This window comes from Helianthus annuus, chromosome 10, assembly GCF_002127325.2.
Source record: "Helianthus annuus cultivar XRQ/B chromosome 10, HanXRQr2.0-SUNRISE, whole genome shotgun sequence".
Classification (NCBI taxonomy): domain Eukaryota; kingdom Viridiplantae; phylum Streptophyta; class Magnoliopsida; order Asterales; family Asteraceae; genus Helianthus; species Helianthus annuus.
Window position 1 is genome coordinate 177856799 of NC_035442.2, and position 18333 is coordinate 177875131.

The 18333-nt window shown below is 44.1% G+C and overlaps 2 protein-coding genes across 2 annotated transcripts; one reads left to right on the forward strand and one right to left on the reverse strand.

Moving 5' to 3' along the window:
- Nucleotides 1-5103: 5103 nt before the first annotated feature.
- On the reverse strand, nucleotides 5104-8579 carry LOC110883555. Its single transcript, XM_035978435.1, has 4 exons — nucleotides 7712-8579; nucleotides 6891-7640; nucleotides 5737-6824; nucleotides 5104-5652 (listed from the first exon to the last, which is right to left on the reverse strand). Exons 1-4 carry the CDS (start codon nucleotides 8577-8579, stop codon nucleotides 5176-5178), a joined length of 3183 nt encoding a protein of 1060 aa, XP_035834328.1. The 3' UTR covers nucleotides 5104-5175.
- Nucleotides 8580-11687: 3108 nt separating this feature from the next.
- On the forward strand, nucleotides 11688-14523 carry LOC110886861. The gene is made up of 2 exons (XM_022134724.2): nucleotides 11688-14108; nucleotides 14194-14523. Exons 1-2 carry the CDS (start codon nucleotides 11712-11714, stop codon nucleotides 14194-14196), a joined length of 2400 nt encoding a protein of 799 aa, XP_021990416.2. The 5' UTR covers nucleotides 11688-11711; the 3' UTR covers nucleotides 14197-14523.
- Nucleotides 14524-18333: the final 3810 nt, after the last annotated feature.

Below are 18333 nucleotides of genomic sequence, written 5' to 3' on the forward strand. Positions count from 1 at the left end.
CAAAAAGGCTATACGCTGCGATAGTCTCATTAGAACCATCACAGGCAAAGATGGAATGCCGAAGGAGTGGGATAAACTGATGGAAGCCGCAAAAATCGTCGCGCAAACTGAGGAGTCCCTTGCTGGTGGAAAGGGCTACTATCCAGAAGATCGATTTTCAAGAGGAAGTACGCGCGACAACAACAACAAGCGCAACAAATACAAGAGTCATGACTGGAAGTCTGAGAGACCAAGAGGCCGTGACGACAGGCCACGTTACAGAGAAGATGCGCGAGAAACGATTGACCGAATCGGTTACAAGAAAGCAGTCAGAGACGACAATCGTGACAAACACTGGACTCCGCTCACAAAAACTCCAAAGGAGGTATTGATGACGGAGAATGTCGATTTCAAGGCGCCAAGGCCAATGACAAACAAGAAAGGGCAAGACCCTAACTTGTACTGCGATTTTCACAAAGATTCAGGGCACCTAACCGACGACTGTTACAGCTTGCGCCAAGAAATCGAGAGAGCGCTCAAAAGCGGCAAACTAAGCCATTTAGTGAAGAATGTACGCAAGGAAACCCGTCAACTCCAGCGCCATGATGAAGGTAACCACAGAAAGGTCCGACGACTAGAGACTCACATGGTCAACGGACCCAGGTACAGCGCGAAAGAGAAAGGCAAACGCCCTTATGAACCTTCGTGGCAAGAGCAGCAAGTTGTATTTCCAGTAGTGCGTGGCGGACCTCGCGCCACACGTCCTGTGGTCATCACCGGCATAATCGGGCATTATGAAACTGACTACATATTCATAGACCCGGGAAGTACTGCCGACATCATTTATGAACAATGTTTCAATCAGCTGGATGAAGAGGATAAAGCGCGACTCGAACCTGTCGATTATCCTTTGTCTGGATTTTGCAACGAGATGGTTTTTCCTCTCGGACAGATCAGTTTCCCCGTCACGCTCTCTGACGGGAAACACTCAAGAACAACAAATGTGAACTTTATGGTAATGCCAGTGAAATCGAGGCATGATGTGCTTCTTGGGAGGGAAACACAAGGCGAGCTAAACATGGTGACGTCAACGCCTCATTCTGCAATAGGTTTCCCAACCAAAACAGGAGTAGCAATCATATACGCCAAGAAAGAAGTAATGTCAACTGAAGAGCTGCGCCCAACAAAGGCGGCAAAGGTCTCCACGACTGAGCCGGAGAAATGGGTTTTAAACCGAAAATACCCCGAGCAGACCGTGACAATTGGCCACGCCATTTCGTCAGACGTCAGAACACGTCTAAAGCAACTGCTGTTTCGAAACATGGATATATTTGCCTGGACACCGTCAGACATGACCGGTGTCCCGCGCAACATCACCGAGCATTGCTTAAACACGTACCCATCTGTCGAGCCAAAGGTCCAAAGAAGGCGCAGCCTAGGGGCAGACAAGACAAAAGCAATGAACGAGCAGGTATGTGAGCTGCTCAAAGCCGGGATCCTGCGAGAGGTAAGATATCAGAGTTGGGTGGCGAACCCCGTGATGGTCGAAAAATCAAATGGCGGATGGCGCATGTGCGTAGACTACACTGATCTCAACAAGGCGTGCCCAAAGGATTGCTATTCCTTGCCTGAGATCGATAAAAAAATAGATTCTCTCGCGCCATACCGATGGAAGTGCTTTTTGGATTGCTATAAAGGATACCATCAAGTGCAGATGAAGCTAGAAGATGAAGACAAGACAGCATTCAGAACAGATCTTGGAATCTTCTGCTACACAAAGATGCCTTTTGGTCTGAAGAACGCAGGCGCGACATATCAACGCTTGATGGACAAAACCTTCGCAGGTGACATCGGAAAGCATATTGAGGTTTATATCGATGATCTAGTGGTGAAAAGTCCCGAGGAGGACCAAATGTTGAAAGACATCGAAAAAACGTTCAACTCATTGCGCAGCGTAAATATGAAGCTAAATCCAGCCAAGTGTTCCTTCGGCATGGAGGAAGGGAAGTTTCTGGGCTTCATTGTCACAAACGGCGGTTTCAAGGTGAATCCAGAGAAGGTACAAGCTATAGAACGAATGCCCTCACCAAGAAACATCAAGGAAATGCAACGACTAGCCGGCCGGCTGGCCGCGCTAAATCGATTTCTCTCCAATCACGCCGCAAAGTCGTATCCCTTCATTAGCACGTTGCGCAATTGTGTAAAGAAGCAAGAGTTCAAATGGACCCCGGAAGCCGAAACAGCTTTTCAACAAATGAAAGCGTGTCTGATCGAACTCCCTACCCTGACGGCACCATTTGAAAAAGAGCCCCTTGTGCTGTACTTGTCCTCCTCGGATAAGGCAGTAGGGTCAGTATTGTTGGTAGACAGGAACAGTGTGCAAACCCCGATCTATTACGTCAGCAGGGTACTCACAGACCCAGAAACAAGATATTCCACAATGGAAAAGCTGGTCCTTGCGCTATTACACGCCTCCCGAAGGCTGCGCCGATACTTCACGGGCCATGTGATAACTGTGCTTACAAACTTCCACATTGGCACTATACTACAGAAGCCTGAGACATCAGGCAGGTTGGCAAAATGGGCCATTGAACTGGGCGGCCATAACATCTTGTATAGGCCGCGCCCAGCCATCAAGGGGCAGGTCCTCGCCGACTTCATCACAGAAGTGCCGGCTGATAAAATCAAGGAATGCGAGATGATAGAGACTCCCAAGGAAAATACAACAGAGGAGACTTGGATGCTTTACACTGACGGGGCATCAAATGAAGATGGCGCGGGAGCAGGTTTACGTCTAGTGAGCCCAGAAAAGCACGAGTTTACTTACGCCATTAAGCTCGACTTCAAAAACACCAACAATGAAGCTGAGTACGAGGCTTTTCTGGCAGGCTTACGCCTCGCCATCAAGATGGGAGCAAAAAACTTGCGCGCACATGTTGATTCACTCCTGATAGCCAGTCAAGTAAATGGCATATACGACGCGAAGGGAGAAGTCATGGCTTTATATCTGGAACAAGCGAAAGAATTGCTCCAACAATTCAAAACCCACAAAGTCATACATATCAATCGCTCAGAAAACAAGCCCGCAGATGCCCTGAGCAAACTCGCCTCGACTTCCTTTCAACATCTCGCCAAGGATGTAAGGATAGAGGTACTCAAGAACCCGTCAGTATTGCTGCGACAGGTGAATGTGATCGAAACAGGGCAAACATCGTGGATGACCCCTATCATCCAATACTTGCAAGAGGGGGTGCTTCCCGAAAACAAAGCGGAAGCAAGAAAGATCCAAAACAAAGCCCTACAGTACGAAATGAACAGCGGTATCTTGTACCGAAAATCCTTCCTGGGACCACTACTGCGCTGTGTGGACCCCCAGGATGCGAATTATCTGATAAGGGAAATCCATGAGGGGATTTGCGGCATCCACTCCGGGCCACGGATGGTAGTCGCGAAGATCATGAGCGCCGGTTACTACTGGCCGGGTATGCATGTTGACGCAATGAAGGAGATCCGCAAGTGTGACTCTTGCCAGAGGCACTCTCCAAAAACGCTGCGCCCTAAAAATGATCTTATCCCCGTGTCCACCGCATGGCCCTTTCAACAATGGGGAATTGACATGGTGGGACCCTTCCCGGATGCTCCCGGCGCCGTAAAGTTCATCATAGTAGCTGTCGACTACTTCACAAAGTGGGTAGAAGCCAAAGCCCTTGCATCCACCACAGCTATGATTGTGCGCAAGTTCATATGGGAGCACATCATATGCAGATTTGGCCTCCCGCTCAAGATCGTGACAGACAATCGCACCAACTTTGCTTCGGACGATCTTAAGAGCTGGATGAAGGAGATGAACATTGAACACACTTTCACCTCCGTTGCGCACCCACAAGGCAACGGACAAGTGGAAAGTGTGAACAAATGCATCGTCGAAGGGATAAAGGCCAGATTAGGAACAAGGCGGCGCGGATGGGTTGATGAGCTTCCAAGCATTTTATGGGCTCATCGGACCATGCCAAAGACGAGTACCGGCGAGACCCCTTTCAGCCTGGTCTATGGCTCAGAGGCGGTAATCCCGGCGGAGATTGGCCTGCCCTCGCCACGCATGACAGCGGTCAACGCAGTTGACAATGAAGCGGAAAGGCGTCTAGACTTGGACCTGTTAGAAGAAAGACGCGAAATCGCAAGAATCAGAGAGGCCAAATACAAAACCCAGCTGGAAAGGTACTACAACACAAGGGTTCGCATTTGTACCTTCAACCCAGGGGAATACGTCTTTCGCGACAATGAAGCATCAAATGCGGAACGTCCAGGGAAATTGGCACCTAAATGGGAAGGCCCATATCTGATTCATGAGGTCCTGGGCAAAGGGGCCTACAAATTGCGCACCCTAGATGGCCACATCTTACCAAGAACTTGGAATGCGCAACAACTGCGCAAATGTTACATGTAATCTATTTCGGCCCTGCGCCATCTTTCAATTCACTAAGCCGGCTACAAGCCATTAGCAATTATGTATGAAGGCCTAAGCGCCCATTTCTGACTTGAATGAAAACATACGACATGTTTTTCTATTACATTTTTTCGTTACAAATGCATGCTAAACTTATGATTAGCGCGAAAACACTCCAGCATTTCAGGGTTGTTCAAACCACCTCCAAGGTCCTCCGCGAACAATAGCGCGAGACCGGGTGGATACCTTAATACTTAAAAGACGCTTCCATTTATTCGAGCCAATTTAACATAAAGTTTTTATAGCAATGCAATAATTGCAACGGAAAAAATCAAAATGTTTCATGTCATTTAAAACTTGCGCAAATGCGCAGCATTGTACATAGAGTATCCGAAGAAATTACAAAGCCGTAAATCCCTATCAACCACCTATTCAACAAACTATCCTATTCATCGCGGCGATCATCACCATCATCTCCGTCATCCTCACCATCATCATCGTTGCCATCATCATCACCATCGCCGCCATCATCACCAGCTGGCTCTTCGTCGGACAACTCGACGGTAACCGGTGGATCGAGGACTGCCTTAAGACGCTGGCACCAGTCGTCTTTCTTCAACGATTCAACAACCAACTCCATGATAGGCAAGGAAAGGTTGTCATAGAAGTTTTCAGCACTAGCCAATGCAGCATCAGCATGTTCCGTCACTGAGCAATGACTTATGTCAAATTCCTGCCCAAGCATCTGCTCAACGTGATCGGCACACTCCAGGTAGCCTCCCCGATGACCCACCGCACGCGCCGCATCTGTCAGAGCCGCTACGGCGCGGTCTAGCTCGCTCGCATTCAAGATGGAGTTGGCAACCTTCACAACAAACAAAAAGCATTAAAGATAAAACTCTCAACAAGAAAAAGCATAAGTCAAAGGCACTTACCAGCACTACTCCTCGAGTGCGCATCCATTCAGCCTCCGAGACAAGCGTATCAACGATGCCTTGGGTCTCGGAGTAGTTTGTCTGGGCCACATTAAGCGCAGCAGTGCTGACAGCACGCGCCTCCTCAGCATCAGCAGCCTTGACCTTCTCAGCCTCAAGGTCAATCTCCAAAGACTCGCATCTGTCGATTTGCTCATTCAAGCGACGTTTGAGTTCCGCAATCTCAACGTCCTTGGCGTGGAGATCCTTGTCCTTGTTGGACAATTGCACCTTGGCTTCAGTCAGCTCAACCTAAACATTGGCAAACGCCTTGAGAATTGACTTAGAGAAATCTCATAAACAAAAAAGGGAAGAGCGAGAGTCAGTAGAACTAACCTCCATCTGCTGCTTGGCAGCTCTTTCACCCTGCGCTTCCTCCACCTTTGAGGTCAAGTCCGCAACTTTAGCCTCAAGATCAACGATCTTCTGTCGTAGCGCATAAGCACGATCGTTGTCTTGGGCGCATATACGCTTAAACTCGGCCTTCTCCTTGGCCAGTTGCTCCTCAACATTGTGGAGTTTTTTCTGCAGCCCCTCGCGGCCCCACTCTTCAGCCTTCTTGTCAGCCTCAAACTTGGCTCTCTCCTCACCAAACGCGGTTTTCGACTTTTCGAATTCAGCAATACGTTTCAGCATACGCTCGCGATAAGCCTCCCAGTCGGCGCGCTCCCTAACCATCGTTCGCCATTCGCGAACTATTTGATGGTTGGCAGCACGAGCGTTGGCCTCACCAAGAATATAAGTACGATACAACATTTCGTGAGGTTTCGCCCTTTGCCGATGGACTTCAGCAGGTGTAAAGGAGTTCAGGAACCACTCGCGCGCAGGGCTGAACTCGACGAAAGTATCTTTCTGTTTTAAACTCCAGGGGGCTTGATGAGGAGCGTCCCCACGCTCTTCTTCAGTGTAAGTCTTGTAGTAAATATCCCCAACGGTGTCCTTCGCACCTATCACATTGGGGTTATAACCCCCAGCTCCACCAGAGCTCGCGCCGCTTGAGGAGAAGCGGCTGGAACCCTTGGAAGTAGTAACAGGACCGGTGTTGGTTGGTTTGGTGACCTCAGGACCTGGAGGTTTAAGAGGCTGATCCATAGCCTTTTTCGCCGATAGCTCCTTCTCCAAGGCCTGCTTCCTCGCCACTTCAGCCAACCTCTCCTGCTCCGCCCTCTGCTTCCTCTCCTCCTCCTCCTTTTTCTTTCTCTCCTCTTCTACCTCCTTCCTCTCTTCTTCTTTCTTTCTCTTCTCCTCCGCAACTCTCTTCTTCTCCTCCTCTCTCTTCCGGTCCTCCTCCACCTTTCGCTGTGCCTCAGCAGCCCTCGCGGCATCCTGAGCCGCAGTGTCAGTGGACTTGACGGTAATCTTGGGCCTCTTTACCCCGGCCTCACTAAACGTGACACCCTTCTCAGGGGTCTTCTTCTTGATTTCTGAAAAATAAAGCAAAAGCATTTGAGTAAAGAGAAAAGTATTAAGAAGAGAAGCGAAGAACTTACCAGGAGAAAATCTGTATAACGAGCGCAGCTTGCTCGTTTTCCCAACAACGGGAATCACAGCAGATGTAGGGGCGGAAGCCACACCAGTCGTGGCTTCGCTCCTACCCCTCTTCCGCCCAATAAGCCGGGCACCAGCATCTTCCTCTTCTACTTCTTCATCCTCTGGGAAAGACGGAGTCGCGCCAGCTTCAGGGTTGCGAGAACCCGCGCTCCCAGAACTCTTCGACCCACCAGCACCAGTTTTCCCCTTAGCTGCATGTGATAAACCTTCATATGAGTCACTGATTATCACATAGTCGTCTAAATCACGTTGACGAAGGCGAAGAGTACCTTTGACAGCAGCAGATGTTGCGCGACTAGGGCCGGTGCCCTTACTGGTCACCTCAGGCTCCACCTTTTTCTTCTTCTTCACCGGTTTTTTCTTCTTCTCCTCGGGGTCAATCCCCAGGTCGCGCAACACACCTGCAAAGATTTCAGACCAAGAGCTTAGCTCGCCGTTGGAAGAACCTACAGACTCCTCGCTGGAAAGATAGAAAGTTTCTTTCCCAGCGAGAGTCACAGAGCGCAATGGACGAGGTTTAGGGTATTGCGCACCTTCAGTAGCGGTTGGCGGCGAAGCGAAAGCATCAGCAGCTGGAAACATGAAGTTTCCTTTAATCTGGTCATACCAGCTTTCTTCATCATCGCGCACTGGGCGAACGCCCATGGAGCCACCAAACGTGGAGAAGGCAGCTTGATAGAGTTGCGCTTCTACACACAAAAATAAGTAAGTAACAAGGTAAAGCGAATACACTTAGAAAAGGAACAAAGAAAAGTCTAACCTTGATCACCGATCTTCAAGACCGGAACCTCCTTGCTGCTAGGTGACCACTGGTCACTCATCTTAGCAGCAACCAAAACACTTTCCCCAAACACCCGGTTAGGGGTTGGGGTTAGCTGCTGGTACCACCGAGCAGTCTTCGGGATCGGGAGATCTTCCTTGGGTATGACCTCAGTCCATTCCCTAAAAGGCATAGCGATTGGCAAAACTTCTTCCCTGATGAAGAAGAACTTGGGTTTCCAATCGTGGAAACTCTTAGGAGGATTCAGCAGAATCTTCTTCGCCGCACCTCGGCTCGCAAATGAGAAGAACCCCATCGTTCTCTGCAACTGGTAGAAAGCACGAAACTTATCTACCGATGGCTCAATGCCATGAGACCGGCACAGGAATTCGAAGTGCCGCACCCTCACCATCCCGGGTGGGCTCATCTGGGATATATGGAAGTTATAGTAAGAAAGAATACTGCCCAGGAAATTGGTCGCCGGCAGTCGGAAATTCCCTTGAAGAAAAAAGTCTTCATAAAGGGTGATATAACCGGGTGGTGCATCAGCCGCGGTCTGGCCCTGAGCCGGATACCGGGCATCCCACTCCGGTGGGAATCGGAAACTACGAACGATTTGTTCAAAAAGCCCTAAATCCCATCTGAGGACAGGAACGGGTCCTTCCTCACTAACAGGAGCCTCTTGATGTTCTTCACTCATCTTTGAAGAAGGATCTGGAAAAAAGGCTTGAAGAAAGTTTGAAGATTTGAAGAAATCTTGAAGAAACGAAGAACACTTTGAAGATTTAAAGAGTTTTTGAGAGAAAAGTGGAGAAGAAACGAAGAGAAGTGAGAATCTCTCACCTTCTCTTCGGATATATATACCCATCGCATTTAATGCGATGGGTAACCGTGCCGCATTCGCCGCTAGGCTAACCAACAGGAGGTTGCCACGTCAAGCGGAAAACCAGGAGTGACGGTTACCACGCGCGCGTGGGCTTCACTCTCCTGACATGAAGTGCAACCGCCGCAGGCGGCATGATGACACCCGTGCCAGGGGTCAACTCAAACGTCGCCCTCAGCGACTTATCTCACCAACCTGTCAGAAGTTCAAATTTTGAAGTTTCCCGCCATAAAACGGGCAATTAACTTCATGCAGAAGTCACATGAGTCGCGCCAGATATACGTAAACTACTATAACCTCGCGCGTCTAAAAGGCCAAGCAAGAAATCACTCGACACCTGCCTAGTCCCTGCGCGCTGAAAACGACAGTTTTCAACGTCCGCCATACAAGTCAGGATCAAAAGAATCATTTCCCCTTCTCCTATTTTTTATTAAGTCCAGAGCTCCAACCACTTGCGTTGCGCATGGTGCAGCACTGGACTGGGGGGACTTGAAGGGGTATGGTCCCAAAAAAGCCGCGCAAACCTCAGATCAGGTTGCGCGCGAGACCATACTCCTTAAACACAACAAGGTGTTAACAACAACCTCGCGCGACCTACATCACACTACGATTATCCCGCGCGAGAGAATGCACACAACAAACCCAGATATCAGCACTTAGCATAAAACAATGGAAGAAATGAGCCACTCGGTAGAGAAGCGCGCGACTACCTACAGTGGTACATAAGGTACGAGTGGCAGTAAAAGGAGCCAATGAGCGTCTAGCAGGCTCTGGTCAATCGTGCGCCACGATCGCCTGACGAGAAGTACACAAGGACGCCTACATGGCACCAATCAGAGGACGGAGACAACTGTCCCACGATCTCCACTTGTCTGCTGATGACAGAAGGACAACAAGGCCGACAACAATGACACGTGGCTCCAATCAAGGTGCGCCAGCACCAACGAGCATCTAGAAGCCACTAAGCGGTCGACGCCAGTGAGACAAAGAGCATATCCGTTTTGTTGTCCGCTTCTGGCCCAAGGCCCATCAGCCCATAACCCCTCACACCTCTCCGGCTATAAATAGAGACCTTACTTCACAGGTTAAACATTCTATTCTCTCGGCTCTTACTCTTGACACTTAATCACTCTCAAGGCAGTCGCTTATTCTCACGCCGGAGCCTGGTTAAGAGGGAAACCCCCACATTCCCCTCTTAACGAGTAACGGTGTTCTGTTTTGCAGGTTAGATCACCAAGTCGGAGCTTAAATATCTTGAAGAAGATTAACCAACATGAAAGGAACATAAACCAACCTAATTAACTCTCTAATTAGATCACTGTTTCTTCAAGTTCCCTCAGAAACCATACACGTATCTTGATAAATACCCAGAATGATTACAGAATTCAAAAGAAACGGGCAAATAAATGTTAACGTGTCAGCCCAACCCGAACAATAATAAGAAGTACCCCCTTTGACCAAACACGTTTTAACTTGTTACCCAAGCCATCAATTCTTTTTTTTTTAAACTCTACAAAGCATAAAATTTATGCTACCTGTTGAATCAACAGTTTGATGATGTTGTTCAAGTTCTTCCGTTAACCAAAGGAATTCAAAATCCTCTCAAGTTTTGAAGGAATTCAAGTAAAGTCATTAGAATCTTTGACCGGTCACGATGTGGAAAATGTTCAGACCTGAACTAGTCGGTGGCCGACTGAAACACCTCGCCCCGACCCAGCCCGTTACTGCTCCGAAACTCTTGACATAACCCGACCCGTTACGAACCAAAAACGTCTCGAACCGACCCAACCCATAAACGACTCGAAACATCTCAACCCAACCCAACCCGTTAATGAACCGGAAAGTATTGAACCAACCCGGCCCGATAATGACCCGAAAAGTCTTGACCCGACCCAACCTGTTAAAGACCCAAAAGGTCTCGACCCGACCCAGCAGTTGCTGACCCGAACTGGCTCACCCGATAACGAGATGAGATCGGTAGATTCCATTTCATTTCCCAACTGAACAATCAAGAATGGAATTAAGATTCCAATTCCAACAAATTCCACTCCCTATTGTAATGTTTAAATTCCAAATCCAATTCCTTCCAATTCCAACGCAAATTCTGATTCCAATTCCATTACATTCCATGAAACGAACACTACCTTATTGTTCTTCAAGCTTCCAATTTGTAGGTCTCATCTTTATTTCACCACAACTATGAGAGGTAATATGTTAATGGGCTAACTAGTAATATGTTGATTGGTGTATTCTCATTAATTCAATAATATTGAACGTATTAGCATATTTATTTATGGCAGCAGTCTAACATTGACCCTAACTCCAGGTAGATATGTTCATTTTTACGGGTCGAGTGGGTTGGTTAACCTGTATCCGCCAAGTAATTATTTTTTTTCAATTTGTAAAATAATTTGTCTTGAATATGATTAGGAAAATATATTGTTACAATAATAAGAGCTTTTTTTTTTTTACATAAAGTCATTTAATAGGCATTTTTTAACTGTTTTCTTTATGGCTACAACTTTTTTTTGGAACAGCCAATGAATCCTCTAAATGGGCTACTAGCGAAATTCACCACATCGGGATACACTCGCCTCCGAACTGGAAGCCCGTTAACACTCGCCCAAAGGCACGACACTGCGGTGAGGTAAAACCCGCTCAGTTTAAGGATCGAACTAGCGATCTCCGCCTACTCGCCTAGTCTCCCATCATCACCAGATGCCGCAGAAAATAACTGGGAGAGCAGGAATCGAACTTATGGCTACAACTTTTAATTTATCAATTTGACCCGTCAAAGTCAAGACAATTATGTGGCTTGCGATGCTTTGCAATTCGAAAGCTGATGTGATTTGTAAAAACTTACAAGTAAGGTATATTTCAAATGTATTACTGAATAAGAGATTCTAAAATTGGAGAAAATATCAAAGGGAAATATGGAATCCACCTTCATAAAGCATCAAATGGACAGCTTTCAAGAGTTATTGCAAACAAAGTTCCATATATGGGATGAAGTATTGGATTCCATACTTATTAGCTTTAAACTTGTTATTTAATTTATCTTTATTCATGCATGATTCACATGTTTCGGTAATATATTTGTTCAGCATCTGTAAATCTATGCTTGTTAAGTCCTTCTTAACACAAAATCCAATCCTAAGCTCTGCCCACATTATTTCTACCAGCCATCTTCATTTCCTAGACCCAACTTCAATTCATCATTTCTCCATCAAATCATCAGTTTCTTTCCCAGGAGTTATGGCTTACAACTCAACACATGAGTATCTTAATATTGTGGATAGACTCACTGATGTCTACAATATTCCTAACAATATTACGGATTCATTGTTGGGATACCTAAAGTTTGTATACCGATCAGAACTTGAAGATCGTTACAGCGCACCTATGTTATGGATTGGGATGTACATCGCGTTAGCGTCTCTGGTTTGCATCCTTTTCATGGTGGCTGATTTATTACATGGTTTACGTAGCAGAATGCTATGGGTTCCCTCTAAATATTTCACAATTAATTCTGCTTCTCTCACTGCAATATCTATTGCAATGAAGTTACCTGTGGATCTAACTGGTTCCATGCCGGGTTATGTGGACCAAGTGGCAAAGCTCGGAAGCATGGCCTTTATGTGTACCATGATGGCCAATTTACTGCCTTGTTTAGGAACCATGGACAGCAATGAGCTTTTGTCAAACATCACAGCTTTGGGGATTCTTGTAATCACGTTGGTTGTGAATGTTTGCATTCAAATGCAAACGGGAGCTGTATCCATATCAACCCATAAAGAAGATCCTCGTATCATCCAACTTACTTCACCTACACATATAAGTACCCATCCTAATCCTGTATTACCCTTTATTTATGTGATTTTGTTAGTTTTCTTATTGATAGTATATATATGTTCATCTTTGGCGATTCTAAAAACCAAACAGATGATGGACTCCAAATACCAAAAAGGTCATGATATAGCTTCAAAACACATTCAACCATCGCCAGGAAAAATAGTAACAGTTGATGAGCTAGAAAAGCATGTTAGAAATCACTGGGTAATGTTAGAAAGTGGCAGGTGCCTCCACTTCATAACAGCTTGCTTTAATACAACATCTGCTTCTGGGGTAATATGTGTTTTAGTCACCATCTTACATACTTATACTATGTCCGGGACTATTAAAGCTATGTTGGCTAAGGACTATGATTCGGATTATAGGTGGTCCATGCTAGTAATTCTCATAGTACAATCAATTGGAGTCCTGATTGGTACAATTGTACCACTTTCTAGATGTTTTGCAACCTTAAGCTTTGAAGGGTTCTTTTCAATCCACTTTAAGGTCTTTAAAGTAGAACGCTACTGGACTGATAAGTTAAATGATTGGAAACAAGCTAGTATAAGACTCCCATTTCATAGCCGCAGACTGAACGTAGTCATTGAGACTTCCAAAAGGCTATTTATCTACATTTGTCTACAACTTCAGAAGGGAGTTGTGGTGTTGTGCAAGATAATAGCCTTGATTCCATTAGTATTTGTGATGTGTGTCTGTTATTGTTGGATGCCCGTGTTTAGTTTATGGATAAGTGATGCTAATCGAAACATAAAGATATATATTTTGTATTTTAAAAATGGGATGTGGGTTGGTGAGAGAACAGTGGAAGGCTTTTCAAAATCAGTGAACCCATTGATACAAAATGGTGCAAAAGGCCAACCCAATTATCTAATAAAGCTCATTCGAGAAAAATCTACAGTTGGTTTTCATGGAGTTGCAGTATTTGACCAGACTGATGACTGTAATATTCCATCAGTATTTACTGATATTAAATCTTCAAATTGTTGGAGGTTAGCTGTGGTAACCCTTACAACGATTGCGGTTTCTCTTCCTGAAATCGAAAAGGAGGAAGTTGATTGCTTGTTGGAATGTGTTAGGGAAGGTCTATTATACGTTACATTGGTGGAAAAGAACCTCAATTTTATGTATGATTCTCAACAAGCAGCTGAAACTTTGTGGCGAGAAATTAGCACCAATAAATGGTTAAGAAAGGAGTTGCAAAACCCTGCTTTTCAAAAGTCTACAGCTGGACAGATTGTTAAATTGTTCAGGGATAACGCTACACATTACTTGGAGGGGGGAAGCTGGAATGAGGATATGCACATGCTTATTTGTGTCAACTCGATGTACCGTATAACCGAAACAATTCTGCATACCTACAACACCATTGATGATGGCACCGTGAGCCAAAAGGAACTATTTGATAGCTTATCATCAATGATCGCCGACATAATCGCAGCTTGTCTCACCAACTTACCACAAATCATAATAATGAAATGTCACTACATGTCTGCGATAAAGGAAAGGCGGACCCGTGTCAAAGATGCAGCCCAGCTTCTAGGTGAGACTACAGAAATAATCAGACTCCTTCAAGATCATCGTATTCCACGCATGAATCCAAGTGACATGCCATTTCTCAACAAATGGCGTGCTTATTTCAGGAATCCTTCTTCAAGTGATGAAGTAAGTTCATTTTTATTTGTTTTCATCTTTCGATTCCGTCCTTTTGTACATACTTATATTATTAACACTTGAGTATGAACCACAGTAACGCTAATGTGAATTTCATGGGCATGCATCTTTACTACTCGAAGTCTCAAAGTCATCCAGGACGGTCACTATGTTCCTTCAAGAAGTTGATTTGCACAATTAGCACCCACAAAGTATGGTGACCAAGTCCTTAGTTCTCATATTAATTTGTACTCTTTCCTGCTTTACTAGATTGTAAATTGTTGTCGGTTACAAGTGGTCGATTAGTATCTGGTGTGGCTTGAGGAATGCTTGGATGCATTTCTTTTTGGATTTGTTGTCGTGGTATACCACCGTTGGTTTGATTATACTCTCTGTTGGTGTTTATCTTATCATGTTAAACAAGTTACTACCGGTTTCACTTATTTAAGTTTTCCTCAAAACTAAAAAGTGACCACCACATTATTAATTAACTAATTTAGGTAGGTGTTATAACTTATAGCAATGGTGAAATTCGGTTTCATGTATATGAGGTATCGCTTAGGCCCAGGTCCAGTAGGCTTTCGAGTTCTGCCAAACCCAATGGACACAATGATTATGAAGGCAACAATTTTTTTTTTCAGTTAGTTTAACATTAGGTTTTCTTGGACGTTTTGGTGTCTTTGGGCTCAACAGCAGGCTGTCTTTGGGTGTAGTTTAGGGCTGTCTTGGAGCCCATTTGGTCTTGTATTCTTGCCTAATTTGAGGTTTTCAAAGCAATTATTCACTTTTAAAAAGATATTAATGTGTATATATCAAAGCGACTACAAAAGGACTCTGGCCTAGCTAGCACTCAAGAGGAATCCAGTTGTGTTAAATGGTGTCTATCGCCCCAATCTCGCTAACTGGGATGTTGTTACCATAAGAATAGTTACAAGGACCATTTTGTAATAATGTAGAAGTTAATAAGGTCTGGGGGGTTAATTGTAAAACTGTGATAGTATGGGGTTATTGTGTAAACAAGTTAGTTGGGTTAGTTAGTCGTTGTTAGTTGTACTTAAACGAACTAGAACAGTAATAACAATACGCTTGGTTTGATCGAATTCCTCTTCTGTTCCTTGTTTAATCGTGTCAAGTGGTATCAGAGCTGTTCAATCCTTGGACACTCTTGATTCATCGAAATTTCTTCAGTAACTGGCCTACATCCAGCTTCAATTTCACTCCATTCATTCAAAAATTTGGTATATTCGTTTCAATTCAATAAGAATTGATCAATTGTTCGGTCCATTTCAATTCGTTTCCATTCTATATTGATCATCATTAATGATGTATGGGAAGATGAGGGTGAAGAGGAAACATATGAGCCAACAGTTAATGATGCATTAGATCCTCAAATTTCATTAAATGCAATCATGGGTGTACCATCTTACTCCACTATGCAAGTCACTGGATCAACAGGAACTAAACCACTACATATCTTAATTGATTCTGGCTCAACCCATAACTTCTTGGATAAAAAGATTGCTTGCAGAATGAGATGCCCTACCTATTAAACCGAACCAAACCGAGCCACATCCACACAAAAGTGCATCAACACACGCGTCGAGCAGGGCTGGTTAACCTCTATCAGCCAAGTATTTTTTTTTTCTGTTTATAAAATAATTTGTCTTAGATATGATTAGAGAAAATATATTGTTCTTTTTAGATAAACCATTTCATAGGCATTTTATAACTGTTTTCTTTTTCGCTACAACTTTAAATTTATCAATTTGACCTGTCAAGTTAAGACTGTATATGCTGATGAATAAACCAATTTAAGCATTAAGAAAGCAAAGCAATTACAATGAAACCCAACCAATTAATATCACCCATGTTGACCACTCTGATCTGTAGCTTTCAAGAAGGATAATAACTGAGACAAACATATACCTGAGATGGATCCCACCCACAGTTTTGTTTTATTGGGTTGTAGGAGGAACACCATTATTGTCATAGCATTTCAGACATGGCAGATTAAAGAAAAATACATATACACCTCTTCAGACAGTTTTTCCTTAGATGCACATATAGATGCTCAAACTAATAGAATCACAAATAACTTGGACAAAATCAAATCAACATGCCGGGTTGTAGGTCCCTTTTCTCGGAGGATCGAGAACAACCTAAACCTTGTTATACTAACCCACTAGCGAGTGCGGAATCCAAGCTAGTAGGCAAACCGGGATGAAGCAAGAACAAACACAAGAACACACAAAGTTCACCGATTAACACCACTGTATTAATACGTATGAAGGTTACGGTTACAAGCACAATGTTTACAAAACCAAAGATGTAAACTCTCAAGTGTGTGTGTGTGTTTTCCAGCAGAATGCTCTCAAGCTCTCTATCTCTTGTCTGTGTGCATCTACCTAACACTAACACACTGCATGGGTATTTATACCCATACATAGCAGATCTGGTCGAAGGACTCGATAGATGGTCCGAAGGATCATCTATCGATGACAGGGAGCTCGAACGATCAGCATGGACATCGAAGGATCATCCTTCGATGTCTAATGGTTGAACCATGGTCGAACCATATCTTTCGAGCACCTCGAAGGATCAGCTGTATCCTTCGAGGCTATCCTTCGATCCAGACAACATCATGTTGTCCAAGTCAAACTAGGAGGATAGTTGACTTGGTCAACTTACAGACTGACTTAGGACATCGTTTTCATACAGACCGAACACAGACAAAGTACAGACACAAGTGCACCAACAAACTCCCCCTTGGCTGTAGCTTTGTCTTTATCTTCTATAGTTGCAGACTCGTCTTGAACTTCGACGGTCTTTGGTCTTCGAGTTACCAAAACTCTGATGTCCTTACAAGTCTTCAATGTCGGAGGATCTTCAAAGTCTTCACGTCTTGAAAGCAGAGAGTGTATCAACAAACTACCCGTATCATGTAGGAAGTGTGTTGACAAACTCCCCCTTAACATAAGCTCCCCTTTGAGTTATGCTCGTGAAATACTTTTAACTTTATGAAGTGAGATCCTGGTGGTGTTGATGATGGCCAGCGGCAACTCGATCATCTTCATCTTTTGAGCGCCTTCTCGTCGTGTCTTCATTCCAAAGCTTGTCATCGACCATGTTCTCCTAGCCTTTAGAATCTGCACATGCAAGAAATCTAAACGCGTAATGAGAACAACTGCTTGGAATAGTATAAACAAAAGACACACGAATGACCATGTCATAATCAAACACCGTCCGACAGTTTGAAAGTTTAATAAAATTTGTCAATTTTAGTCTTTAACTTTCAAAACTTGCAAATTTCGACCGTTTATGAAGATTTAGTCAGTTCAGTTTTCGTTCAGGTTTCAGGTAACGAAGACTCTAGCTCCAACATCGTACAATCGAAAATAAAGCAGAAATAAAATCTTTTTGGCTTTTATAAAGTTTATATTAAAACACTCCTAAAATCTTTTTGGTATTTTTGAAAGTAAAAGACAACAATTTAAAATCCTTTGAGTGTTATCAAACGACATCACCGCTAATGTCGTGCTGATATGCACCAAACGACGAAACTGTTTAAAAGAAATAATAAAAGTTAAGCAGTAAATAAATATATACAGACATTCTTTTTGTGAGTTTCGAGGGTAAGAGAATCATATCAGTGTACGGTTATGCCAAAACACTCTTGTTGTTCAGTTAGTTAATATTAAGATAAGCATCCTATAACAATTATCGGTATTGTTGTCCACTTAAACTCAACTTATCAGATGTAATCATGGCGAGGGGATACGTTAAGGTATGATTTATACTTACCGACCGATGTTCATCCACATCACGACACATTCCCGTATCAAGGTATGCACGAGAGTTCATCTTACCGGTGAGTATACCGATTATCATCTGTTTGACCGTATAAATTGTGAGATACTCACTTATTTTGATTTGAAAACAAGCCCTATGTGATATAATCACTTATTGATGAGGAACTTGATTTTCATATGCATGAGGGCACAGGTGCAAGTCCGTGAACAGGTCAGTACTTCCGTACAGCAGAGAGACGAACTTGACACCCGGATAAATGTGATATTTTTATCACTTATTTGTTTTGGACATGTGATTGTTTATCACTTATTGAGGACGAATGCAGTATGTAATATGTACACGTATGTATAGTATCATGGAAGATCTAGACTTGCGTCCCCGTTATTTTTCGGTAAAAGATACAACCATGATACCCAGATGATAAGCA